We start from the raw sequence: 25,360 nt of genomic DNA, 5'->3' as shown, positions 1-25,360 counted from the left end.
TCCTAGATTGTGCAAGATGGCAGGGCTGCATTTTGGTGTCATGTTAGAGTCCCTCTGACTCTGAAGCTGTGGCTGTCTTTTAAGTATGTGGGTTGGTAAGTCCAGGAACTCTCCCCTCCTGGGCTGACCCCTAAATTCACTGTGCAGAATAGAGTCATGACTTCAAACCTTCCATGACCAGTAAGTCTTGTTTGTTCTTCTCAAAATACAATGAGAAAAAAAAGTTTCTAATAGTCTCCACAATGTTGAGGCCAATGACAAAAGTTTCTAATAGTCTCCACAATGTTGAGGCCAATGACAAAAGTTTCTAATAGTCTCCACAATGTTGAGGCCAATGGCAAAAGTTTCTAATAGTCTCCACAATGTCGAGGCCAATGAATTTTGAAAAGCAGTTGACCCAACTAATTATTTCTTGCTGAAGACTTTCTTTAGGAGATTTAACATCACATAAACTACTATAGTCATTGCTTTTTTCCCAGTCACTTTTGCTCGTTCTTGACTTCAAACATTAGAATGTTCTAGAGCTCAGCCCTTGCAAGTCTTCTTTATCTTTACTTACTCTCTGCTGCTTTCACCCAGTCTCATGGCTTTGAACACTATCTTCATATTGATGACACAAATTTGCACATACAATTCAGACCTCTCCCCTGAATTCCAGACTGAATATTCAGATGGCTTACTTGACGTCTTCACTCAGATGTCTAATAGACATTTTGACTTTAATTAAAACAAATATTTTATGAGAGAGATAGAGAGAGGGAGGAAGAGAGAAAGAGAGTGATACTCCTTTGACAGGGTTTTGTATCTCCAAAATCTTACCACTAGTCTCCCAACCAACAAGACTCATCGGGTGTGTGGCCATGCCTGGCACGTTCAGGTCAACCCCAAATCTGAACCCAGGTTCCCCTATGTTTCGAATCTTATGAAGCAATGTCCCACTGCAGCGGGACTGACATTTCAATTTTAACATAAACTAAAATCTCTACCACATACTTTGGCCTACTCCAATCTCACCCTTTAGTCTTCCCTGTCTCGTTTAATTGCAACTTCATATTTTGTCCAGTCGCTCAGTCCAAAAACCTTGGACGCGTTTCTAATAGATAGTCTTGTCATTAGCAGTTTCTTCCTCCACCCATGTAGAGGTAAACTCTGTGTCCTTGTGATATTCTCTCATAAAAAGAATGTTGCAAATGTGACATTCTAGAACTTTTGACCCAGGTTTGCTAAGGGCAGGCAGCTTCTTCGTCCCTCTGGAAGTCAGACACCATGTAAAAACTTTGACTTGTTGGAGACATCATGATGTGATAAAGCCGAAGCAGACCGTGTGGACAGACTCCACGGAGAGAGAAGCTTAGTCACAACAGCTGGGCTAGCCATACCCAGCTAAGATGCCAGTAAAGTAAATGTGGAAGCCACTGTGGCCACCAGCTAGAGCAGAACTATTCAGAGGAGCCAGTCCAGAGTGCTGAACAGTTCAGTATTTTTCAGCCAGTTAAATTATTTTATTCAGTAGATAATGAAAACATCATCCTTGACTCACTCTGTTTTTTTTTCCCTCTCACAGTCCACACCTAATCTATCAATAATCTTGTTGACTCTATCTTCAAAATATATTTGTAACATTATCTTTTGTTTTCTCCTTCTTAGCCACTACCACTTTATCTGCATCATATAATCTGCCTGGTTTCCTATATCTCACCCTCGTTCCTCCATAATCTGTTCTTTTTTAGAAGAAAGTTTTGCAGTACGGCATGTGTGCTTGATGGAGAGACAGAGAGAAAGTGAGAAATCACACCCCCTCCAAGGTGGAATGACCATCCATGCCTCAATCCCTTCTCTTCCATTCTTCTCTTGGGATTTTGGTGAAGCACATACGAACCCAGTGTGAGTTAAGCCACTGGTTCCTGGGCTCAAACAGTGGTTGACTACATGGGAGTCCAGCAACATAACCATTATTCCCTCTGCTGGTCCCTATAACCAGTTCTTAACATAAAGTTAATGTGACTTTAAGACTTAAGTTCTGTCAGTGTTATTGTCTCCATAAAATATTCCAAAGGCTAATACAAAAATTAGAAGAGACAATTTTATTTAAATTCTTCTAGTAGTCTCACAATATTTTAATAGTGTCTTTACTACTGGTGGTGTAGAGTTTCTCAAAGAATAGGACTTAAACTATGCCCATTGCTAAGCAGTCCAACTCAAAATCCCATTTCACACACACTTATCTTCATTTTTGGGTGTCACCCTCTAGCCATCCCCCCACCCCCAGCTCAGCTATTGGCTGGTGTTATCACATTCTTAAAAGTCCATTCTGATGCACCAAGTGTATGCAGACTCATTACCATTGGTTGTCCTGTATTGATAGGTTCCTCTGTTGAGTTAAAAGCACATTCCTCAGGACCAGATGTTGGCGTAATGGCTATGTTGCTGGACTCCCATGTAGTCAACCACGGTTCGAGTCCCGGACCTGGAAGCTTAAATTCACGCCGGGTGCGTGTGTGTGCATGGCCGAGATTCCAAGAGGAGAATGGAGGAGAAGGGATTGCAGCGTGGCCATCTCCCCTGGGGGGCGATTTCTTGCTTTCTGTCTCTCTGTCACTCTTTGTCTTTCTGGCGAGCACATGCGCCCTATCAAGCCTACACCTTGGATTTTATTTGCTACTATGTGTGGCTCATGTACACTATGCCCTTTCAGAGTAGCAGCCACAAAAGCAAAGTAGCGACGTTACAACTTTAAATGCAATGAGTGACAGTTACTGCCAGGCAGGCCCCATTGTCTTATTACTGGCTCACTAATCAGCCGTCAGAAGAGCTGCCATCACCAGGCATTTCTGATTACTTATTTTATTGTGCCACTTAAAGGCTCATAAATTTTGACTTTTTTTTTTGAAGATTAGATAACTTCAGCTGCTTTCCCCCTGCATCCTGCTCTTTGCACCTCTGTCTTTACATGGAGCACATCCTGTGCTGGCATGGGCTGACTGACAGGCCACTTCCAGCAGTTAGCTCAGGCAGTCACTGTCTCCACACAGGGCTGCGGGATTGCACTGAACTGTGAGACTGATGTTAATGAAGTTGCCCTTTCTGAAAATTAACTTTTCTAATAACCATGGTGACTAAAGGAGTCCACTTCTAAAGATGAAGGCTGTATCTTTAGCTACAGAAAGCACAAAGCATACTGAAAAGAAACCTCACTGTTGCTGGCATGAATGCTTTTACACAATGTTTATCATTCACTGAAGGAAAAATCAGAGTATTAATTATGTATTTTTTTGGTTATAAAATTCTTCTTAAAGAAAATTTGCATTAGTTATTACTGTTAGAAGAAAAATATCCACATTCCTACCATCCCAAAGCAACTTCAGTTAATATGTTTCTCTACTTTTTTCTCTGCATATGTTCTTTTTGTTAAATCGTTCTGGTCATTATGTTTATATAATTTTGCTTCTCCCCCTCCAATCAAATAATGTGGAAAACCATGTCATTATGAACATTTTCCGAACATTCCTTCTAACAGATGTACCATACCTATTATTGCTTTATATTTTGGTAGGATTAGATTACTCACTATTATTTATATTAAAAAAACTCAAAGAACACACAAGAACATCTGGGAATAATTTCATAATATTTTATAATTTAAAGATATTTAGGGTGGGTATTGTGGCTCACAGCTGTAGTTCCAACTACTTGAGAAATTGAGGCAGGAGGATTTATAATTTTGAGGCCAGACTGGACAACAAAGTGAGATTCTTGTCTTTTTAAGTAACTATTCAGTGGGCCAGCAGATCATGTAAGGGTTACATTGCTGGACTCCCATGTAGTCTACCAATTCCAGGCCCAGAGGCTTAATCATGCTGGGTGTGTGCATGTGCATGCCCAAAACCCTGAGAAGAGACTGGAGGAGGAGGGATTCCGGCATGGCCATCACCTGTGGAGGGTGATTTCTCGGTAACTGTCTGTCTCTCTGATGAGTGCACATACTCTATAACAAAAATTTCTCTTAAAAAAATAAAAAAAAACATATTCAGAATTATTCCCCTTGATACACTTCAAAAGATGGAATCACTGGAAACCTGCAGTTAGCGTAATGGCTATGTCGCTGGATTCCCACGTAGTCGACCGCGGTTCACGTCCCGGACCTGGTGGCTTAAAACTCATGCTGGGCGCATGTGCGTGCATGCCCAAGATCCTGAGAGGAGAATGGAGAAGGGATTACAGCATGACCATCCCCCCTGGAGGGTGATTCCTCGCTTTCTGTCTCTATGTCTCTCTCTGTCTGGCAAGCGCACAAATGGTAATAAATTAAGAAGTGGTTTATTCTGAGTCCTTCATTTTACTATGAGAAAACCAAGTTTAAAAGTGGTTGAATTATTATCACTTAATGAGTGTATGCAGGTAATAACAGATAATGACTTTGTTGCAAGTTTAAAAAATTTTGGGAGCCACTAGCAGGTGGCTTAGTGGCTAAAGACACTGGACTCCCACATGGCCAACTGAGACTTGTACCCAGTGGCAAAAAAACAAAACAAACAAAAAAAATTCTTATTTACATTTACTGAGTCTGGGTACCATTTCAATTGTACATCTTTGTGGAGTATAATATGTTTTTCCAAAGCATGCGTGCAGTGTGTGATGATAGAATCAAGGATATATTGTAGGTTTTAATTCAGTACTTGTTCTAAAAACCACTGAAGCCTTTTGAGAATTGAGCAATCCTAATATATAATCAGAGATTTTGTCAGGAGAGGAGATATTTTGATTAGATATTACATCACTGTGGTGTCTTAGTTTCATTTGCAGTGTAATATGCTTAACTCAAACATGTTCCTTGTCTTTTGATTCTCCTATACAGTACAAATAAAGAAAATAGATGTCAAATCTGAATTGGAAGAGGAGTCCAGAGTATTCTGATATTTAACAATATTGAAAAGAATGAATTATGACAAAAGATGGGCATAAAAATAATGAATTATCAATTATGCTCTCATTTCACTAGAAAGAAATTTTGAAAGTTTTACTCAGTTACCTTCCAAAAGAATGAATTTTTGTGTCAATTACTCATTATACATTGCTAGCTCATAATCTAGAAAGACTATGTTGTCATCTCACCCTCTTCTGTTTAGATATGGGAAAAGGAGACAGGTCTAGTTTCACATTTGGTACTTATAACCCAAACAGAAGAATTACTCTTAGTCACTAAATATAATTTATGTAATTTTAACAGTGAAAGTGTTAACTACTGTCTAGTTAATATATTTTAAAACAATCAAAGCTTTAAAAAAACCTATAAACTTCACTTATCCACTGACTGACTCATTTCCATATATACAAATATACTTTTATTTTCAGATAAATTTCACATTTTACATAAAGTTCCCATATATACTACACACACACACACACACACACACACACACACACACAAATATATGCTTTTTTTTTTCAGCAGAGAACTTTACATTTTTGGTCAGTTAAATGTTTCTCCCTTCTGCACTGCACATTCGCCCTCTACCACCCGCCATCTGCCATTCACTCTCTTATGGTCTCAGATATCTACACTTATTCTCTCATAGTAAAGATCATATCTTTAGGTGTCTCAATTTCTGCCATAGAGTGCAGATATTTGGTATAAATTAAGTGGGGATATACAGTGTTATCTTTCCAAGAGATCAACATTTCTAAAAATATTTCTATAACTTAACATTTCTAATAGTTTACAATTTGTCATAAGCATTTTCAAACTTCAATTAAACAGGCAGGAATACACTAAAAATGTTTATTTATTTCTTCATGGGTGTGTCTGTGGGTGTGCCTAGTGTGTTCAGATCAACCTAGAATCCAAACTTCTGACCTTCCCACTTTCCTCCAGTATCATGTGGTGGCACCTTATCACCTCTACTACCACAGCAGACCTTATAATTTTTTTTCAATGTTTATTTATTTAATTCTTCCTTGAAAAGGGTAGAGAAAGAAATAGAGATAAACAGGCTCTCCAACAGGGTCCTTATATTATAATTCCACTCCTGGCTTCAGCCAGTCAGTATCACAGACATGCATGCATGCCTAGTGTGCACAGAGAGACCCCAGGATGTGAACCCAGCACTTTCCCATATGGCCTCACAATTGCAGAGCTTTGTGTTATTGTGTGACAGCTCTGCCATCACAGCATTAATGGTATGGGATGATATATTTTTATAGAGATAACAGAACTAGCTAATTTTGTAGAATGATTTTAGGTGGTTAAAAAATTATCTACATTGTGAATTTGAGACAAGAAGACACAGGAAAAAAAGTGGCTTGTTTTCTCAGTCCAATCACATTCATCTATTGTATATTGTTGATTCTTTTCTTCTCATTTGGTATGGGCTTAAAGATTCTTCCACATTTTGACTATTTTCTTATTACTATTTATTTCAGTTGTTAAAGATAAACTTCAAAGTGTCACTGAGTGAACCAAGTGTGTTGTAGGTGAAGCCTTGGCCTGAGGTGGTTACTTGGGTTCCAGAGGAACAGATCAGGGAGATGGAACAAAAGTTTCCAACTGCTGGGGAAGGAGCAAAAAAACAAAACAAACAAACAAAAAAAAACGAACAAAAAAAAGAACTTTCTATCACTCTTACATAAGCCAATCATTAGATAGCACTCTCAACTGGACTTAAAATTAAAAAAGGAATACACCCCTAAAACTTAAAATTTGAGGAAGAAAAACGTAAAATGATTCCAGAATTAGAGGGAGGAAATCTGGGTCCCAGTCACATCTCTAAGATTTTATGACTGGTTACTCACTCATAAACCCTGATTTTTTTTTCTCTGTTACACTGTTAAGGGCAAAAACAAATTAAAAACAAGAGGTTTCATTCTCCCTTTTGAAAATAGGGAAGAGATCTCTCTTCTGCCTATTTTGGGGGCATTTACTTAAGAAAATTATTACCTGTTGGTTATTTTTCCCTTCTTCAGAATGTATGCAAATTATTTTGAAGACTAAAATTGCTATTTTGTAAGATTTATGACACAGGTATGTCTCTCTTATGGACCTGGGAGTCATCCCTTTGAAATATGAATATCAAGAGTGATAGTGCCCCATCCCTCAGCTTTTGGGGTGGAGGGTGAGAGGGAAAAGAGTAGGGTAGGAGCCCAACTTTCTACTTTCTGTGGTTGCCTTGCTTCAAATTGCAAAATTGCAAAAAGTTTGTTTTTCTTCTGTATAAAATCAATTAGCTAGTATAAATGGTCATACCAATTGCCAGGTAGGGTGAGGATAATTTTGTGACAAACAGTGTCAAGTCTTCTATTTGAAGACTAGTTATTGTTTGTCTTGAAAGCATGTATACAACGGATGCATCTGTTTGGCTATATTGGGGGAAAGGATTTCTGCCTTTAATCTTTCAGCAGATTGCCTGTGATGTACACCACATTCTGATTTAATGCTTATTTAATAATTCAAGTGTTTTCTTTTTCTACTACCTTTGGGGAGAAGAGTTCTGGGCTGGGAAAAGATTTTGTTTTAATTATAGTTCCCTAACTATATGATGAGAGGGTTGCACCCTAACATTAAAGATTCGTTAGTCTTTAATTGGATTCATTTGAAGATTGGTCTTCAGACACACCCAAGGGGTTCACTCACTTTTGCTTTCTGTCTCATCCAAGTATGCAGCTATGTGGCTAATTTGATCTCAGACCTACTCTGTAGGTTTAGTTATGTGAAACTCCACTGTTAGAATTTCATAGGGTGGTAAGTTTGTCACAAGATGTCACAGAGTATTAAAGTGCCTTGGGATAATCAGAAAGGAATCCTGTGAGTCTTGTTTAATACAATTTATCCCTGGCTTTTACTGAAGATTTCATTTGTTAATATATTATCTGCTTTGTGTATTGTATGAATGCTACTTACAGTGGTACCTACTCTGCTGTTCATATAAAGACCTATGTAATAAGTTTCTGTCATAGGAAGGAATTAGGAAAATTTTATTCTCACATATCCAAGGGGGAAAGAATTAGGAAAATTTTATTCTCACATATCCAAAGACTTTCTTTTACTACATGATTACATACATTATCATATTCTCCATTTGGCCTGGACTTTGGGTAACCTCATAATGCTCGTTGCTCACATGTCATACCTTGTATAAATTTTCTTGGTATAAATATACCTTCACCTGATCCTACTTGCCCACCCTCAATTTCTACCTAGTTTCTTGACTCTTTTCACTTCCTTTTAAAAAGTTGATTGAATATTAATTCATATTTCCTTGAATGACAGAATTTCATTCATTTAAATAGTCAAATAGCATCCCACTGTGTGTATGTGTATAATATATGTGTCTATTTGTCTCGTTGATGGGCACTTCAATTTATTCTGTTAAGTGAAATAATGCAGGCGTGCAAAGAAAAAATCACAGGTTCTTACTCATGCAAAAACTAAAAATTTTAGCTCATAAAATTAGATAGTAGGATAGTGGTTACTAGAGGCTGATTTGAGTAGCAGGAAGAGAGAGATACTGACATATTAGTTAATGAACACAAATCTGAAGTTACATAAGAAGAGTAAGTTCTAGGGTTCAATAGCATATTCAGATAAATATAGTTAACAATAATTTATTTCGTATTTCAGAGCAGCTAAAAGAGAATTTTCGAAGTCCCCAACACAAAGTACCTGACCAATATTTCAGATGACAGATAGCTAATTACTTTGATTTGATTATTACACATTGTGTTCATGTACTGACAAATCCAATGGGATGCAAAAATATACAACATGTGCCAATAAAAAAACTTTTCACAGTTGGTTGCAGGATTTACTTCCTTTGATTTTATTCTAAACTACTCCAAACCAAACAAATAGATAATCTTTTGAACAATCTGAAAACGAACGTAAGTCCCCAAAATCTTAGATATGGATTCTCTGCATTAGCTAATTGCACCATCCAGTCTCCCTCTATTCCTACCATGCTATTTTCTTATGCAGGAAGATATTCATGGATGTCCATGCATTCAAAAGATAACAGAAAACTGCACATAGGCCATTCTTTCACTGAGCAAAGAAATGCCTGTGGCAGAACAATTTTAATAGGAACCATGGCAGCATTTCTTTATACATTTTAAATAAAAAGGTCTATGAGTTCCATTTGCTTAGTGCTAAAATAAGAGAGATATTTTGAGTAAGGAAGTTATAGGAAACAATAACCTGTTTAGTTGACAGCGTGATTTGTAGTAACCCATCCTAGCTAAAGGTTCATTTAAAATAAAAGGCTCCTGAAATAGCTTACTATAGACCTTTTTTGGTTGAATAATCATCATTATGACTAAAATTTGTATATTATTTACAATAATTTCAGTCTCCTGAAATACATCATCTTCAGGAAACTTGTTTCCTGAATAAGAAAGCCAAAGAAGTCGAGGAACAAAACACAAAGTTCAAGCCACCAATAATGTCCTAAGCCTGCCTAACATTCTTGCCATCAAATGTATAAAATGTTTGCATAATTTTAAACCATCAAAAGAGTGAATGTTTGATGGGACCGGCAGTTAGCATAATGGCTATGCCACTGGACTCCCACATAGTCAACTGCGGTTCACGTCCTGGACCCAGTGACTTAAAACTCACGCCAGGTGCATGTGCGTGCGTGCCCAAGATCCCAAGAGGAGAATGGAGGAAAAGGGATTGTGGCATGGCCATCCCCTCTGGGGATGATTTCTCGCTTTCTGTCTCTCTGTCTCTCTCTGTCTTTCTGGCGAGCGCACGCGCCCTATGGCAAAAACCTCTCCAAAGGGAAAAAAAAAGAGTGAACATTTGAGACCTTTCCGGTACAAAAGCATGTGAACATTTGTTTGAGAAGTATAAATTTGAGAGAACTCATCCTCAACTATCCAGATATGTGGAAACTCAGGTTTAAGTTTCAGAAGTTGATAATGGTTTGAATAATGATTTGTCTCCCCACATGTATGTTCTGGAGACTTGGTAAACAGTGTCATGGCTTTGGGAGGTGGTGAGAAGCAGAAACTAATGAAAGGGCACTGTTCACTCAGCAGGGAGTGTGGGAAGGACACAGAAAGTAGAAAAGTCTGTTTCCTGTCCCTTTTTCTCTTTTCTCTCTTTTTCACATGTACCTGTCTTCCTCTCTGCTTTTGTCTCACATTCCATTGTGAGATTGGCTGGATACCTGCCCCAAACCTTCAGATTTTCTAGTCACCAGAATTGTGAACAAAATGACCTTCTGTTCTTTACAAATTACCCAGTCTCAGATATTTCTGTTAGCAACAGAAATGAACTAACACAGAAGGCTAGACTTTTTTTTTTTTTTTTGTATTTTCTCTTGTGCATATTAGCAACAACCACATGTCAGTAATTTGGGTGCATAGTAAAGACAGGATCGGTAGCAAAAAGAGACTGCAATTGCTACATAGACCCTGCAATAACTTACTTTCGAAATAAACCTTTTAGGCATGTCAGTGCTTGGGCTTTTGTCTACTTCACAAGGGCAGGATGCATTAATATGTGGGGTGGGAGAAAGCATTTTCTTCTCTTTCTCACATCTCACTTCGTAAGCTAGAGCCCATTTCTAGATGCCTTTCTGAGTGGGCCCCCCATCTAGGAAGGTGAAATAAGAGAAAGCCTTTGTCAGTGCAAAGGGGAAGCATTGACGCTGGATGTATTAGACTTATGAAAGTGAATGTGCATTTTCATCGACATTATAAAAGGAGACAGAAAACAAATAAAGTGATCAATAGCTAATTGGTAAACATCTCTCAGCAGTATGAGTCGCTGAGGTGGTGGTGTCCAGGATGCTTTTCCTCCATACTGATTTTTGCTAGTTAGCATTAGTTTAAATTAGCTGCCATTATTTTCATGTCTATTGTTAAAGGTTTAGGGGATATTTTGGGTCACTTGAGAGTCCCTGTTTCTCAAGATGTGCCAGAGCCACCGTGAAGGATGGTAATAGAATTCATGTATCACTGGTGGCATAAAAAATCATCTGGGACTTTTCGCTGTGGGGCACCTTACTAGGCTCATGCTCTAAAAGTTTTTCTTTTTTCTTTTTCTTTTTTGGAGAGATTTTTCTATAAGGCGCGTGCACTCTCCAGACAGACAGAGAGAGACAGAGAGATAGAAAGCGAGGAATCACCCCCCAGGGGGATGGCCACGCTGCAATCCCTTCTCCTTCATTCTCCTCTCGGGATCTTGGGCATGCACGCACATGCGCCCAGTGTGTTTTAAGCTACCGGGTCCGGGACTTGAACTGCAGTCGACTACAGGAAAGTCCAGCGACATAGCCATTACACTAACTGCTGGTCCCCTCTGAAAGTTTTTCGATCATCAAAACTATCATAACGTATCCCACATACCTGGCTACCATCATCAATCATGATGACCTTATAATAATAATATTGGTGGCTCTAGGTTATTCTGTGACAATCTTAAGGTATCAAGCTACTTGCAGTGATAATCCTGATTCTCATGATCATCTCTTTGGGGCAGAAGGGTTGCCATGAAAGGCATCTACATGATAGTCACAAAACCTTATGTGGGGGGGGGACTAGTAGTTAGCGTAATGGCAATGTCTCTGGACTCCCATGTAGTCAACCGTGGTTTGAGTCCTGGACCCGGTGGCTTAAACTCACACCAGGCACATGTGTGCGCATGCCCAAGATCCCGAGAGGAGAATGGAAGAGAAGGGATTGCGGCATGGCTATCCCCCGGGGGTGATTTTTCGCTTTTTGTCTTTGTCTCTCTCTGTCTTTCTGGTGAGTGCATGTGCCGTATAGTGAAAACCTCTCCGAAAAAATAAAAGTGGGAATTGTACCCAATAATCTCTGTGAAATCAATAGGATGACATTTTTATGTATTCCATGTCTTGCTGAGCTGTTCCCTGCAACTGAGAGGGCTGTCCTAGGTGAATAAAACCTGTATGTGTTTAGGTCTGATAAATAGTCTTTGTTTTCTGGTATCTTTGTTGACTTTACCCACTTCAGCGAGGAAAAAAAAAAAAAAACAATTTGTCTTCTTTATAAGCAGGAGCAAAACCATCACACAATATTATTCTTATTTAGCAATTATTAAGCATTAATTGGAACATGGCGTGCTAAAAAACTCAATTCCTAGGGGAGAATTATTTTAAAGTACCACGAACCTTGTGTAATGTACATAGCACACTTGAAGGAGCAATTTATTAAAAGTTACAATATTTTCCCCAAAGAACAGATTAGCTATTGACCACTAGGACCAGGTCCAATATTTTTGAAACGTTCACAAATGATTATGTTTTAATTACAAACAGAGGAATGAGAGACATTTTCATTGCAAGTGCTATTTTAAAAAATTGTCCCTGTATGAATTCATGTCCAAGAGTCAATTTCTATCTTCTCCCTTCTCTCTTACACCTCAACCTACTGTTGCTTATCATGTCTTTCCCATGTCTTCAATCCCATCATGATCATTCTTCCAGTTGCTTAAACTAGAAACCTTAAACATCTATGATTCTTGGTCTCCTTCACACTCCATTCTCAACCAGTCATCATACTCGAATGGTCTCTTGTTGCTTACAGAATAAAAGCTAAATCTCTTTAATATAAAATATAAGGCTATTCATAACCAGGATCTCCATAATGTTCCAGATACCTATTTTCCAAAAAGTAGACTATCTCAGTTCCCACCAGAAGATGTTCTTCATCTCTGTGCCTCTGTCTCGCACACGTTTTCTTTGCCTAGAATTCATTTTTTCCTTTGCCTAGAATTCACTTCTTTCCTTTTGTCTACTGTGAATATCTTCTTGTTCATAAACCAACTCAAGTGTCATCTTTTTCCCATAATTTCCCCAGACTTTTCCTTTACTCTAGGTAGAATCAGTAAAGCTCTCATTTATTTTCTTATAGAAGTATATATATATGTAGCACAATTCTCCTGAGTTGTCCTTATTTATTTGTGCATCTAATTTATTTATGAATGGTAATTTTTTTTAAAAAAATTTTTGCCATAGGGCACCTGTGCTTGACAAAGAGGAGAGAGACAGAGAGAGACAGTGAGAAGGAAAGTGAGAAATTACGCTCCCCTCCCCCCCACACACACACCCAGGGCGATGGCCATGTTGCAAACTCTTCATTCTCCTGCTGGGATTTTGGGCATACATGCACATGTGACCCAGTGTGATTTTCAAACCGTGGTCAGTCATGTTGGAGACCAGCACCTTAACCGTCATGTCACCTGCTACCCCTGACAGATTTAGAAGTTTCCCTGTGTTGTATTTATTATTGCAGCTCCAATGTATACCATGTTAATTTAGCACATGATAAGCCCTTAGTGAAAGTTGGGTGACTAAACTGAAATTGTTATTAAGAGAGGAAATAAAATAAAATTATGCCATGAGAATATTACATTATGATTGATGATGGAGATAAAGTGGACAAAGGTGAAGAAGAAAGTCTGGTGTCAGATCATTTATAAGCCCTGACAGAGCACAGAGTTATAGAGACACAGCAGTTTAGAGCAAACTTGAAAAATGATATCTCTAAATATACAAATTATTAACAATTATCGTTATTTCAACATGCTCTCTTTGCCCTGTGTGTTGGCATTCTCGGTGCCAATTGCCTAGAAAAGCAACTACCACAGTCCCTAGACGGTAGCAGAATTAACATAAATATATCAAGTGGAATGTCTTTGGTTGTAGACAAAGAAACAGACTCCAAGATGCAAAGAAGAGGAAAGCAGAAACCACCTCTTTCCAAGCTCATACCATGTTCTCTACATTGAACTAGGTGCTTTCACCTCAATAATGTAATTATATTCTCATGAGACAATTATGCTAGATTAAAAAACCACTTGAAGCTCAAAACCTGTGCCATATGATTACACAGATAGGTGGTAACTGTGGTTTTTATGTTGTGTTTAATGTATGATCTTTCCTCTGCCATCTGTGGGCATGTTGTCCATGGACAGAAACATGATTCATGACTCATCTTGGCGATCAGGGAAGCTCGTTTTTATAATCTGTATTTTTTAGGTGGTAGCAGGTGAGCAAACATAGCAGGCTGTGATCTGGTGGTAAGATCACTAGACTCGAAGGCTGAAAAGCAGATCAGCTTCTAATCTTGTTATCGTACTTTAGAGCAAATCCTTTATCATCTTGGAAACTCTGTTTTCTCATTTATAAAGCAAGGAATATAATACCCATCTCATGGAGTTCTGTGATGAACAGATGAATAATGACTTTGCAAACATAGTTTGTCCACCTAAGAGTAAGGTATTATCAAACTTACGTAAGAATGAGAAAATAAATATAAAACAGCTTTTTTCTGCTGCAAGTATATTCTTTCATCCCCTTTGTTCTTGTTTGCAATTTCAGTGTGTTCTAGCATTAATTTGTGCAAACAGATGAAACTAGGATAAATAAGCATTTCCCCACTAATGTGATTTGTGTACAATATAACATATTTGAATGAAATTTTGCTTCTAATTCTTTCGTATTTACAATTCAACATAATTTAGTAATTAAGAAATGACAGTTAAAAAAGACATTTGTTTCTTGTCATAAAATTCCATTCTCATAAGAAAATCCAAACAATCCAAGATCAGAGAAACTGTGAAAATTAATATCATTAAACAGACAGTGGTAACCTTTCATAAGACAAAAAGGCGCCATTGCCAGCTTATTTTTTTAATAACTGTAAATATGAATTTTCAATTATTTTGTATTAACTGCAGTTCTATGCATACATTTACAAATAGATCTAATAAAGAAATAATTGCATTTCTGTTTTGTAGACATTGTCCTATGCCTCAAGGTGCAGAAAACGTCATTCGCTTTTTGTTGATGACTTCTTCACTGTCCCTGGGTCAATGCTTCTTATGACCAGCTGATATCATTTCTATGTCCTGTTACTTTGAACTTTTATATACAAATTTTATTCGAAGTAAATAAACCCAAATAGTTCTAATAACGAGAAATTGAGATATATTTTAAAATATACATTGGAAACCTCTGGTAGCATACAGTAGAGTCCCGAGGTATCGCGTGTGAACAGTACTTAGAAATGATCTGGTTCCGACTCTCTTATTTTATAGTGGGGGAAAAAAAGCTGAGAGTGGCTGAAAAAGAGACATGCTCTTTCTTAGAGAGCAAAGATAAGAAAATGACTCTGTGCAGTCTTTTGGGAACTCCTTACTCAGCTATGTCAGTACATAATTGATTGTAACATATATAACTTAGTTCTCTTTTATCCAAATGATATCAGGAGGATATCATTGGTTCGACACTTCTATTAGTTCTTTGGATGTAGAGACTGGTGAAACAATGATACGTATCAGGGAGAGGACCAAAAAACTGGATGCCAGGAGATCTCAGTAGCCTGGAACAATTGGTGACATCTAACAAAAGCAGATTTAACAGATATAAATGTGTAGTCAGCACTTACATTACAAAAAAATAAATAAATAAAAAGAGGCAATAGTACATGAAGTAAGACATATGGTTTAGCAACAGGACATGATTTTTACCCAAAAATGGCTGTTTTTAAAGAACTGAAAGTTCTATTCGTTTACACTTGTACTCTTCCCCAAATCGATCAAGTTTTAGTTAACCTGGGGACAGGTGGTGGCAAAGCAGTGTTACAGATGGACTCCCATGGAAGGGTACCGAGTTCACAACCCAGGGCCTGAATGAGCATGCTAGGCACTTGCTATTGCCTGTGATCCTGGCTGGCTGGAATGGGGCAGAGTATAGTGTGAGGACCCTGTTGGGGATCTTGACTCTCTGTCTCTCCCTCTCTCTCTTTTCTAGAAGAAATAAATAAGTTCGATTTTTAATTTTTTTTAACCTAACCTTATAGAATACATAGAGAACAACAAAGATGCTAAATCTAGTCTACTATATTCATCCAGAATTCTGAGTACAGATGTGGACCCTGATAAACCTGAGGTAGGTAGACAGAAAAGATCAGACTGTGAAACTGATTTAAACCCAAGTGCTTTAGGAAAAATGAAAGGAACTGAACATGTTTCTTTGGAAAAGAGAACTACTGTATAATGTTTTGGAGAAATGGGGTGAAAGAAACAGGTACCTCTTAATAAAAAAGGCTGAGTGATTGAGTGGGAAGGATTTCAGGGATGGCATCAGAAGCATAAGTTTGAGTACTGGTGGCATCATTCACCAGGAGTGTGACCGTGAAAAAAACATTAAGAAAATACATCTCAGGTTCTTGACCTCTGAGATGTGAACAGGAGTATCTGCATGGCAAGATTTTGTAAAATTTGTATAGCAATTAAAGTGCATGATATGCAGTAGAAAGTCAACATTGACCTTTCCGCCAACCTTTGACTGAGACTCATTAGAGATTTTCAATAGATTTTTATTAGAGAGATATCTTGTAGAAGAAATGCAGAAGCAGATATGAGGAGGCTGGGCATTCAACATCCCTGCCAATGCTGCAGGGATATATATTTACACGGTGACCAACGACATTTTGTTGTACTTCATAGCGTAGGTAAGGATTGGTATTCAAAATAGGTGATGCCATAAGGTTATATTGTCAATTAAAGTTGCAAGAAATTTTACTACTATTTATAGTAATCAGGGCTGTTTACTTACCTGTAAAGTGCAGAAAGGGGCCTCTTGTTTCCAGGTTTGGGTCTGTATGGTTTGGGTTCACCTGCCATGTTAATATCTGAAAGCACAAAAATAAAATAGCACCAATTAAGAAAATATTAGGGATGGATGGCGGTGTAGTAGTTAAAGTAGCTGGATCCCAGATGGCCAATTGCACAGTTTGAATCCTGGACCCAATGTCTTGAAAAATGTGCTGAGTGTGTGTGCATGTGTGACCAAAATCCTGAAAGGAAGGAGAAATGGAGGAGAAAGGATTGTGGCACGACTGTCCTTCATGGCAGAAGCTTTCTTACTTTCCTTCTCATACCCACCAGCAAATTTTAAAATACATATTAAACCATTTGGGAAAAGCAAACCATGAAGTTTTACCTTCCTTTTTGTTATTTGCTCATGTAAATGTTGAATGCCATTCATTATTCAACACATATTTATTGAGCTGCTACTCTATGCCAGCACCATTTGGGATATGTCATGGACAAAACTTGTGGAACTTAGTATTCTACTGGAGGAAGACAGACATTAAGGAACAAATACAATGTGTAAGCAAAAACTACATAGCAGATTAGAAAGTGATAACTAATTTAAAAAAATGCTGAACAAGGTAAGGGGAATCAGGAATGCTTACTAATAAAAGGGGGGTATAATACCCTTTAATTTTCATCTTTTTTTTGCAAAGAACTTCTCAGTGTGTTTAAAGTTTTTATAGAGCAGAGCTTTGTTCATAGAAAAACTATTAAATATCTCATGATGGGGAACCAGCAGTTAGCGTAATGGCTATGTCGCTGGACTCCCACGTAGTCGACCGCGGTTTGTGTCCCGGACCCGGTGGCTTAAAACTCACGCCGGGCGCGTGTGCGTGCGTGCCCAAGATCCCGAGAGGAGAATGGAGGAGAAGGGATTGCGGCGTGACCATCCCCGTTGGGGGGTGATTTCTCGCTTTCTGTCTCTATGTCTCTCTCTGTCTGTCTGGCGAGCACACGTGCCCTACAGTGAAAATCTCTCCAAAAAAAAAAAAATATCTCATGATGTATTTTTCATCTTTATAGAAAATGAAGTAGAAGGGTATAATGACAAAACATAGCATGATTATTAAAGGAAGAAGAAAATGCAATGAATAACTGTAAGGTGTAGTTATGGAATTCTGGAGCGGTCAGAAGAAGAAAAGGGCACACCCTTTGCCTTCATGAGTCGAACATATGACCAAGTCACTGTGATAGGCAAGAAGCTGCTTGCCTACATGACAAACAGTGCATGCACGCAATTGACCAATCTCAGTCTTCAATAAATGTGTAAAACTGTTAAGAAACTGGAGTTGGCTGAAGGAGATTTGGGAAGTTAAATAAACAACCAGCTGAATAAAGTTAAAATTGCCAAAAGATGATAGAAAGGAGGTAAAATGTAAGAAAAGTTTTGGGAAGTTGGAGAGAGGCTTAGTCATAACACAATACTCTGCAAGACAGACCCATATAGGAAGATTCTGGGTTCACGTCTAGTCATCTCCCTGAACTTGCCAGGCTCACACATGCCCATAATCTGGGGCTGGGTGAAGCTAGTGTGAATTGTGGCATGTAGATCCTGATGGAGGTGCCTCTCTCTTCTCTTTCTTCTCTCTCTTTTTTACTTACGGAGGAAGGAAAGAAGTAAACAACAACCAAAAAGCTTTGATGGAAGTGAACGATAATATTTTGACAAAAAGAAAGAGTTTTGTTTCTTGTACAGTGGATTACATTCACTGATCCATCTACCACTGAAAACACCAAAAATCCTGCATGAAACATAAATATATCTCTTAAAAAAATACAATATAGGGCCTGGTTCTTTGGGTTGGTGGTTAAGGCAGCCAATTCCACACAGCTGATTGTGATTTGGGTTCTGAACCAGGCAGCTTGAGAAACATACCAGGTATGTGTACATGCATGCTCAAAGTCCCAAAAGGAGGGAGAGATGGAGAAAGGTTGGTGGCATAACCACTCCCCATGGGGGGGTGCTTTCTTCACTTCGTCTCTGTCTCTCTGGCAAGTACACAAACGCTCTAGCAAGGAGAAGAAAAAAAAAGTAGAAGAAAAAAGTAAACAAAAAAGTAAGGAATTCAAAGAACATCCTACGTCTGAGTGAAAACAGGAAATTAAGTGGAATTGAAACACTGGAACTGGCTTTTTCCTTAAAGACATTGGTTGAAATTATACCTTGAGTTGAGCTTTCACATTGTTATGGATCAGAGAGGAGAGGAGAACTCCCATACTAAAAAGGAGACCAAACATACAGTTTTCTAATTCAACATTCATATGTGATTAAATCCTTAACAATTGGAAAGACAAAATTTCCTTACTTAATAAAGGACATCTACAAAAAATCTATAGTAAACATCATACCTAATAGACATTGGACACATCTTTTTTAAGATCAGAGACTTTAAAAGAACATTCAGTCACACTATTTCTAGATAACATTGTGCTAGGTAATCTCCTAGTAAATTCAGCAAGACAGGAAAACAATCTTACAAATGAGAATAAAGAAATGAAACTGTCATTAATTGCTGCTGATATATAGGTTCACATACAAAAAACTCAAACATCCATAGATTGTTATAATTAATAAGGTAATTTATTAAATTTATTGGATGCAAAGGCAATATATAAAATTTGATTGATTATATAGCAATACATATGTCTAAAATATAGCTTAACTATATACTTTATATAATATAAAATACAAAGTACCTAGGGGTAAATCTATCAGAAAATCTGAAAGGCTTTAAATGAAGAAAATAATAAAACCTTATTGAGGGACCAGCATGTGGCGTGGTGGTTAAGGCACTGGGCACTCCCACATGGCCAACCATGGTTCAAATCCTTGACCTGGTGCCTTGCTTTCTCACTTTCTCTATCTCTTTCTCTGTCTCTCGCTGATCAAATGAAACGAATGAGTAAATAAAGTTAAATAAATAATATAATTTAAAAACCTTATTGAAAGGATTTTACAGTAATCTTACATAAATCCAGAGAAATTGAAAGACTGATATAATAAGTATATCAATTCTCCTCAATTGCTCCATGCAATTGCAATAAAGTCCCCAAATGTTCTTTTCATGTGTTTGTGAAGTCTGACAAGTTGATTTTAGAATTTATTTATTTTTTTTTAGAGAGATTTTTGCTTTAGGGTGTGTGCACTTGCTGGAGAGATGGAGAGAGTCAGAGAGACAGAAAGCGAGAAATCACTCCCCAGGGGGGATGGCCATGCTGCAATCCCTTCTCCTCCATTCTCCTCTCGGAATCTTGGGCATGATGCACATGCACTTAGTGTGAGTTTTAAGCTGTCCTGTCAGGAACTCGAACGGAATTTGACTAGGTGGGAGTTCAGTGATGTAACCATTAGACCATCTGCTACTCCCCGATTCTAAAATTTATATGATAGAAAAGAGGCCAAGTACATCCATTACATTTTTGGAAAAAAGAAAAAAAATTTCTAAAGGCTCTTTATCAAAAAGTTTTTAAACTATAGAAATTAAGACTACAGTATTGGCACAGAGGTTTAAAAAAAGGAACAATAAAGCAAAATAAAGAACCCCTACACTGCTGTGTGTGCATGGGCATGCATCAAAATAGTATATGTATATAATGGACACATACAGACATTGGCATTATCATAAAACTGGCATTGCAGATCAGCGAGAAAAAGATAGTTTTTAATTAAAGATGCTGTAGTGATTGGTTGTCAACCAGAAAAAAAAAATGAAATTATGCTTCTACCATACTGAACAAAATCTATTACTGTTTCCTAAAATAGTAAAGGTAAAACTTTTAAGAGACAATATAATAGAATATCTTTATGAGCTCAGAGAAAGGAAATCTTAAACCAGACATAAAAATCACTAACCTTAAAATAAAAAATTGACAAATTCTACTACATTAATATTAAAATTTTCTGCTCATCAAAAGCCACGTAAAGACCATGAGAAGACCCACATGCTGGATGAAGAAATCCTTGACATTTTATTTCTAGAACATTTTAATTAATTGCTGCCGATATATAGGTTCACATATAGGTTTTTGTTTGTTTGTTTTTTTTAAAAAAAGCCAAAACACTAAGTGAAACAGGACAAAAAGCTAGTAAAGACACTACATAGAAGAAATACAAATGGTGAGTAAACCCATGAAAAGATGCTCAATCTCATTAGTAATATGAAACGCAAGATAAAGAGACCAGAAGATGGTCTACTGGTTACATAGCTGGACTCCCACTCACATGGCTGACTGATGTTTGAGCCCTGGACCCAGTGGCTTGAGAATCACATAGGGCAAGTGTGTGTGCTGCCCACGATCCCAGGAAGAGAATGGAGAAAAGGGGATTACTTGAGAATCACATAGGGCAAGTGTGTGCGCTGCCCACGATCCCAGGAAAAGAATGGAGAAAAGGGGATTGGGGCGTGGCCATCACTCCTGGTAGGTGATTTCTCATTTTCCCTCTCTTTGCATCTGCCTCCACCCGCCCTCAGCAAATGCCCAAACACAATTTAAAACATAAATAAATAAATAAGTAAATAAATAAATAAATGCAAGCTAAAACATCATGAGATTTAATTGAATCAAGTATCGGTGAGGTTTTGGAGCACCCATAATGTGTATACACTGCAGATATAAGTGTAAGTTGGTAAAACTATTTTGAAAAACAATTTTAATAAACTTAAAGGTTCAAACTCTTGAGTCAGGAGGCATGCACCTAAAGAAATTCTCATATGTGTGATGTAAGATATATACAACAGGGTTCATTGCAGTATGCTGGCGCTGAGAAAAATTCCTGGAAAGGACACAAATACACATTGACAGGTTGTAGGGTAAATTTATTGTGGTATATTTAAAAAAAGAAATAATATCTGTATAACAGTAGAAAAATGAAAAGAGAGAGAGTAATAAACCCATAGGCAACAACACTGATGCACTGATGCACCTCAAGAATATAATATCATGAGCTTCTATAAGTATCTTAATAAGTGGCTTGTAAGAATAGACCCATTTCTATTTTGAGGTTTTGGCATTTAGATTTAGTATAAAATTATGAGAAAAAAAATTAAAATTTGCCCTCAAATTATCCTTTAAAATTAAACTCTAGTTTCAAAAAATTGAAATATTTCCTATTGGGCTACTAACTATATATTTCCTTCACAGTAAGTCAATTAAAACTTTATTAACTGTTCTCATAAAAGCCAATTTTCTTTACTTTAAAACTAAATAAGTCATCCCATTATACCATGACAGACAGAAACAACTATAAAATTATAGTCATTGAGCTGAACCTATTCTGGCTTGAGGCAAATGAAATGAGGCAAACGGAGATGATACTGTTCCAAAATGTCATCCTCAGAGATGACAGCCAGCCCATGTAAAGAAGCGGATTCGAGAAAATATGCTATTAAAGATGGTAGTTACAGCATTCTATTGTTTCATGCTTCTGATTTGGGGGAAGATATTTGAATTCTACATTTAAATATGTAAGAATCTCCTGTCCCGCACCCCCATTTTTACTTAACTGCACCATTCCATGATATTGACTGTTAAGCATCTGTGTCTTTTGACTTTTAAAGGAAAGTCACAATTTTATTCAACCGTTTTCCTCCTTCAGTGCCCTGCACAGTGTTGTTTATCCAATAGAGGCTCCATGAGTCTATTGTCAATTAAATTTGTGCAGGCCAGAAGGCATATCCCTGGATGGGTTTTAGCAGGTTTAAGTTGAACAAAACACACTTTGTCAACACATTTCCTCAAGTGGTGTGCGTCTGAACAGTGTTTTGGAAGATGTTAATAGCTATGTTGGCAAACGAATTTATCACGGTAAAGTAGTCTGATAAAAAGTGGTGCATTACATCCTTTTCCTGGATATCTGTGCTGCATGCTAACAGATAAACACCTGCCAAAAATAAATAGGGAAATCCATTGAGTCATGATTAACTTAAACGTTCCTATATGTGTGTGAATATAGAATATAATTCGGGATGGCACTCTTGTTAACATACAGCCAGTCAGAGTTCCTTCAGAACACCGGTTTATAAGACACCTTGAAATATTTAGAAAAATATTTCACAGCTATTTCTTTGCCATAAATTCAATTTGAATTTGTTGGGGCTCAGAAACAGATGCTGCAGACCGTCACTTAGCCATGTTGAGAGGTCTTAGAAGCAGAATTAAGGTCTCTGATCTTTTCTCTTTCACCTCCCTTCTAGTTACAGGGAGAAGCTGTCTCTAGAATTTACTTAAACATCTTTCTAGAAGTGCAATCTGAAGCCTGGGGATTTCATCAAGCAACCAGACACAAGGTCTCTACGCTCAGGACACCTATACTTCTGTGGCAGCTCAGAGAGCTTACCTAAGAAACTTTTCTCACTGCGCAGGACAACCTGTGTTCCTATGCAGTTTTGCCCTTGCCCCTCATCTTTCAAACATACCTTGTTGGTCCCATCCAGTTCCCAGGGCCATTCATTATTTCCTAACATTATCTGAGCACTGGGCCCATTTGTCCCTCCACTCACTCCTATTTTCTTCTCTCCTATGAAGAAATATTTAAGCATTGACTTCCTATTTTTTCTCTTTTTGAAAAATTTTAATAGACAGTGCTCACTACAGGGAGAGAGAGAGAGAAAGGGAAAATAGGAAAGCATTGCCCAGGGGAGATTGATCACACCATAATCCCTTCTCCTCCATTTCTCCTTTTGGGGTTTTTGGGCATGCATGCACACATGCCACCAGGTCCACGCCTCCACAGCACAGTGGGCCAAGTGGGATCCAACCGCCTTAACCCCCACAGCACGGCTGGTCCAAAGTTCACATTTCTATGGTTTCACTGTACATATGCATGTGTTAAAATAAAGCTCTGTGCCTTTTCTCTTAATAATCTTCCTATTGTCTGTGATTTTCAGTGAACCCAGAAAAGGAGGGAAAAGTCTTTCACTTCTACAGATTTTCCTCATTTTAAAATTAATGTGGTCTTTTAAATTCCATATTATTTACACTGATACAATACATTGATCTTCTTACTTAGCTCTACCACCAGTGGTTCCTGCTGGCCTTAATTTTTCAGAGAAATTAAATCTTGATATAAAAGTGACGCCTACTTACAGGATAAAAAGACATCCCAATTATCAGTGTTACGTTCTAAATGTGGGAAAAAGATAAGATAAATATTTTCCTAAGGAAATTATTTTTAAGGGTTTTTTTTCCCTCCCCCTGGTCTAAATAGAAGTCTAAATAATTCAGCCATGCCATACAGACTGCCAGGGAAAGTCATTCAGAGTCTTTTATTGTGCACATTTAGAAGATTTAGGGATTCATTACTGTTCCATTGAATAAAAATTCAGGAGATAAAGAAAACAGTTTGTTATGTTTGACAAGTGAATGGATATAACTATGCATTACTCAAGTATAAGCGCCATTCCTTTAAAAAGTATTTTTGCAGTTATTATTAGTTTAGATCCTCAGAACAACCATGTGAAATAAGCAGAGCGAGGATCATTATTCCCACTTCATGTATATCGATGTTTGAGATACTGAGAAATTAAATGGTTTTCATACCCATAGCGTTAGTTCAGTTCACTGCAACTGACTTTATGATTGAGCACAGTCCATGTGCCAAGTGTTGACTATCCTCTCCCTACAGAGGGAGATGACCCTCTGAGAGTCAGCAACCTGGTCGAATTGGAGCTGTACCAGACTCGCAGACGAGACCATCCCCTACTACATCTCAGTGCTCTTAAGCAGCTATTATTTTGAAAAATTATTTATTTTAGGGACCAGCAGTTAGCGTAATGGCTGTTGCTGGACTCCCATGTAGTCGACAACGGTTCGAGTCCCAGACCCGGTGGCTTAAAACTCACGCTGGGCACATGTGCGTGCATGCCCAAGATCCCGAGAGGAGAATGAGGGATTGCGACATGGCCATCTCCCCAAGGGGTGATTTCCTGCTTTCTGTCTCTCTGTTTCTCTCTGTCTTTCCAGTGAGTGCACGCGCCCTATAGATAAAACAAACAAACAAAAAGAACAAAAAAAACCCAAAAAAACAAAACAAAACGAAACAAACTCTCAAAAAATATTTATTTTAATTCCATTTGTTATTATAATTATTTTTTAATTTGACCAGAGAGAAAGAGAAAGGGAAAGTGAGAAAGCAATCTGCCAGGTCCTGGCCTCAAACTGCCATCTACCATGTGGTAGTCCAGCACCTTAACTGGGCCACCTGCTGGCCCCTCTTGACCAGCTTTTGGATGCCACACTTTTTTGTACCATTCCAACCATTTTGGTTATAGAAGCAGCCTGAAAAGCAATGCACTCAGTCCTTGGGAACTTTGGTCTCACAGGGGAAGGTGCATGATGAAAGGATGACAGAGAGACGCACATTTGACTCCTGCTGAGCTGCTGGGGATATCCCGTCCAGGTAAGTTCACAACCCTGTGGTTTGTAGGAGCTGCACAGCAGTGTTTTCACTCTGGGAAAACGTACCAGACTTGCAGATCCAAGCACTTCCCAGCCAGTGTTCTAAAATGTGGACATTTGAAGGATTTTGAGCATGAAACTGAGAGTAAAGACAATTTTGTACAGAAGTAAATGTCTTTCTAATCTTGTTGTTTTTCTCTTCACAGCACCAGAGCCAGTTTTAACACTTGAAATTTGTCCTTAATAGTATGTTAAGATATTCACTGTTATGAGAATGAAACTGTAGTCTAATTTTACTGGGCAGTCACTGAATTGTGACCACTTTAATGAGCCTTTGGA

At 37.9% G+C, this 25,360-nt stretch overlaps 1 protein-coding gene across 7 annotated transcripts in view; it reads right to left on the bottom strand.

Annotated features, from left to right (window-relative positions):
- Positions 1-25,360, bottom strand: part of RALYL (RALY RNA binding protein like) — an 824,312-nt gene that overhangs the window by 159,001 nt on the left and 639,951 nt on the right. For all 7 annotated transcript variants that reach the window (XM_006153846.2, XM_006153845.2, XM_014589900.2 and 4 more), the window contains one exon: positions 16,584-16,659. In XM_006153846.2, coding sequence (XP_006153908.1) covers positions 16,584-16,659 — 76 coding nt within the window. The remainder of the gene's footprint in view (positions 1-16,583; positions 16,660-25,360) is intronic.

Source organism: Tupaia chinensis, unplaced genomic scaffold (genome assembly GCF_000334495.1).
Source record: "Tupaia chinensis unplaced genomic scaffold, TupChi_1.0 Scaffold000388_1, whole genome shotgun sequence".
Taxonomy (NCBI): domain Eukaryota; kingdom Metazoa; phylum Chordata; class Mammalia; order Scandentia; family Tupaiidae; genus Tupaia; species Tupaia belangeri.
The sequence above is the reverse complement of the archived record's forward strand: the minus strand, read 5'-3'. Positions and strand labels throughout refer to the sequence as shown.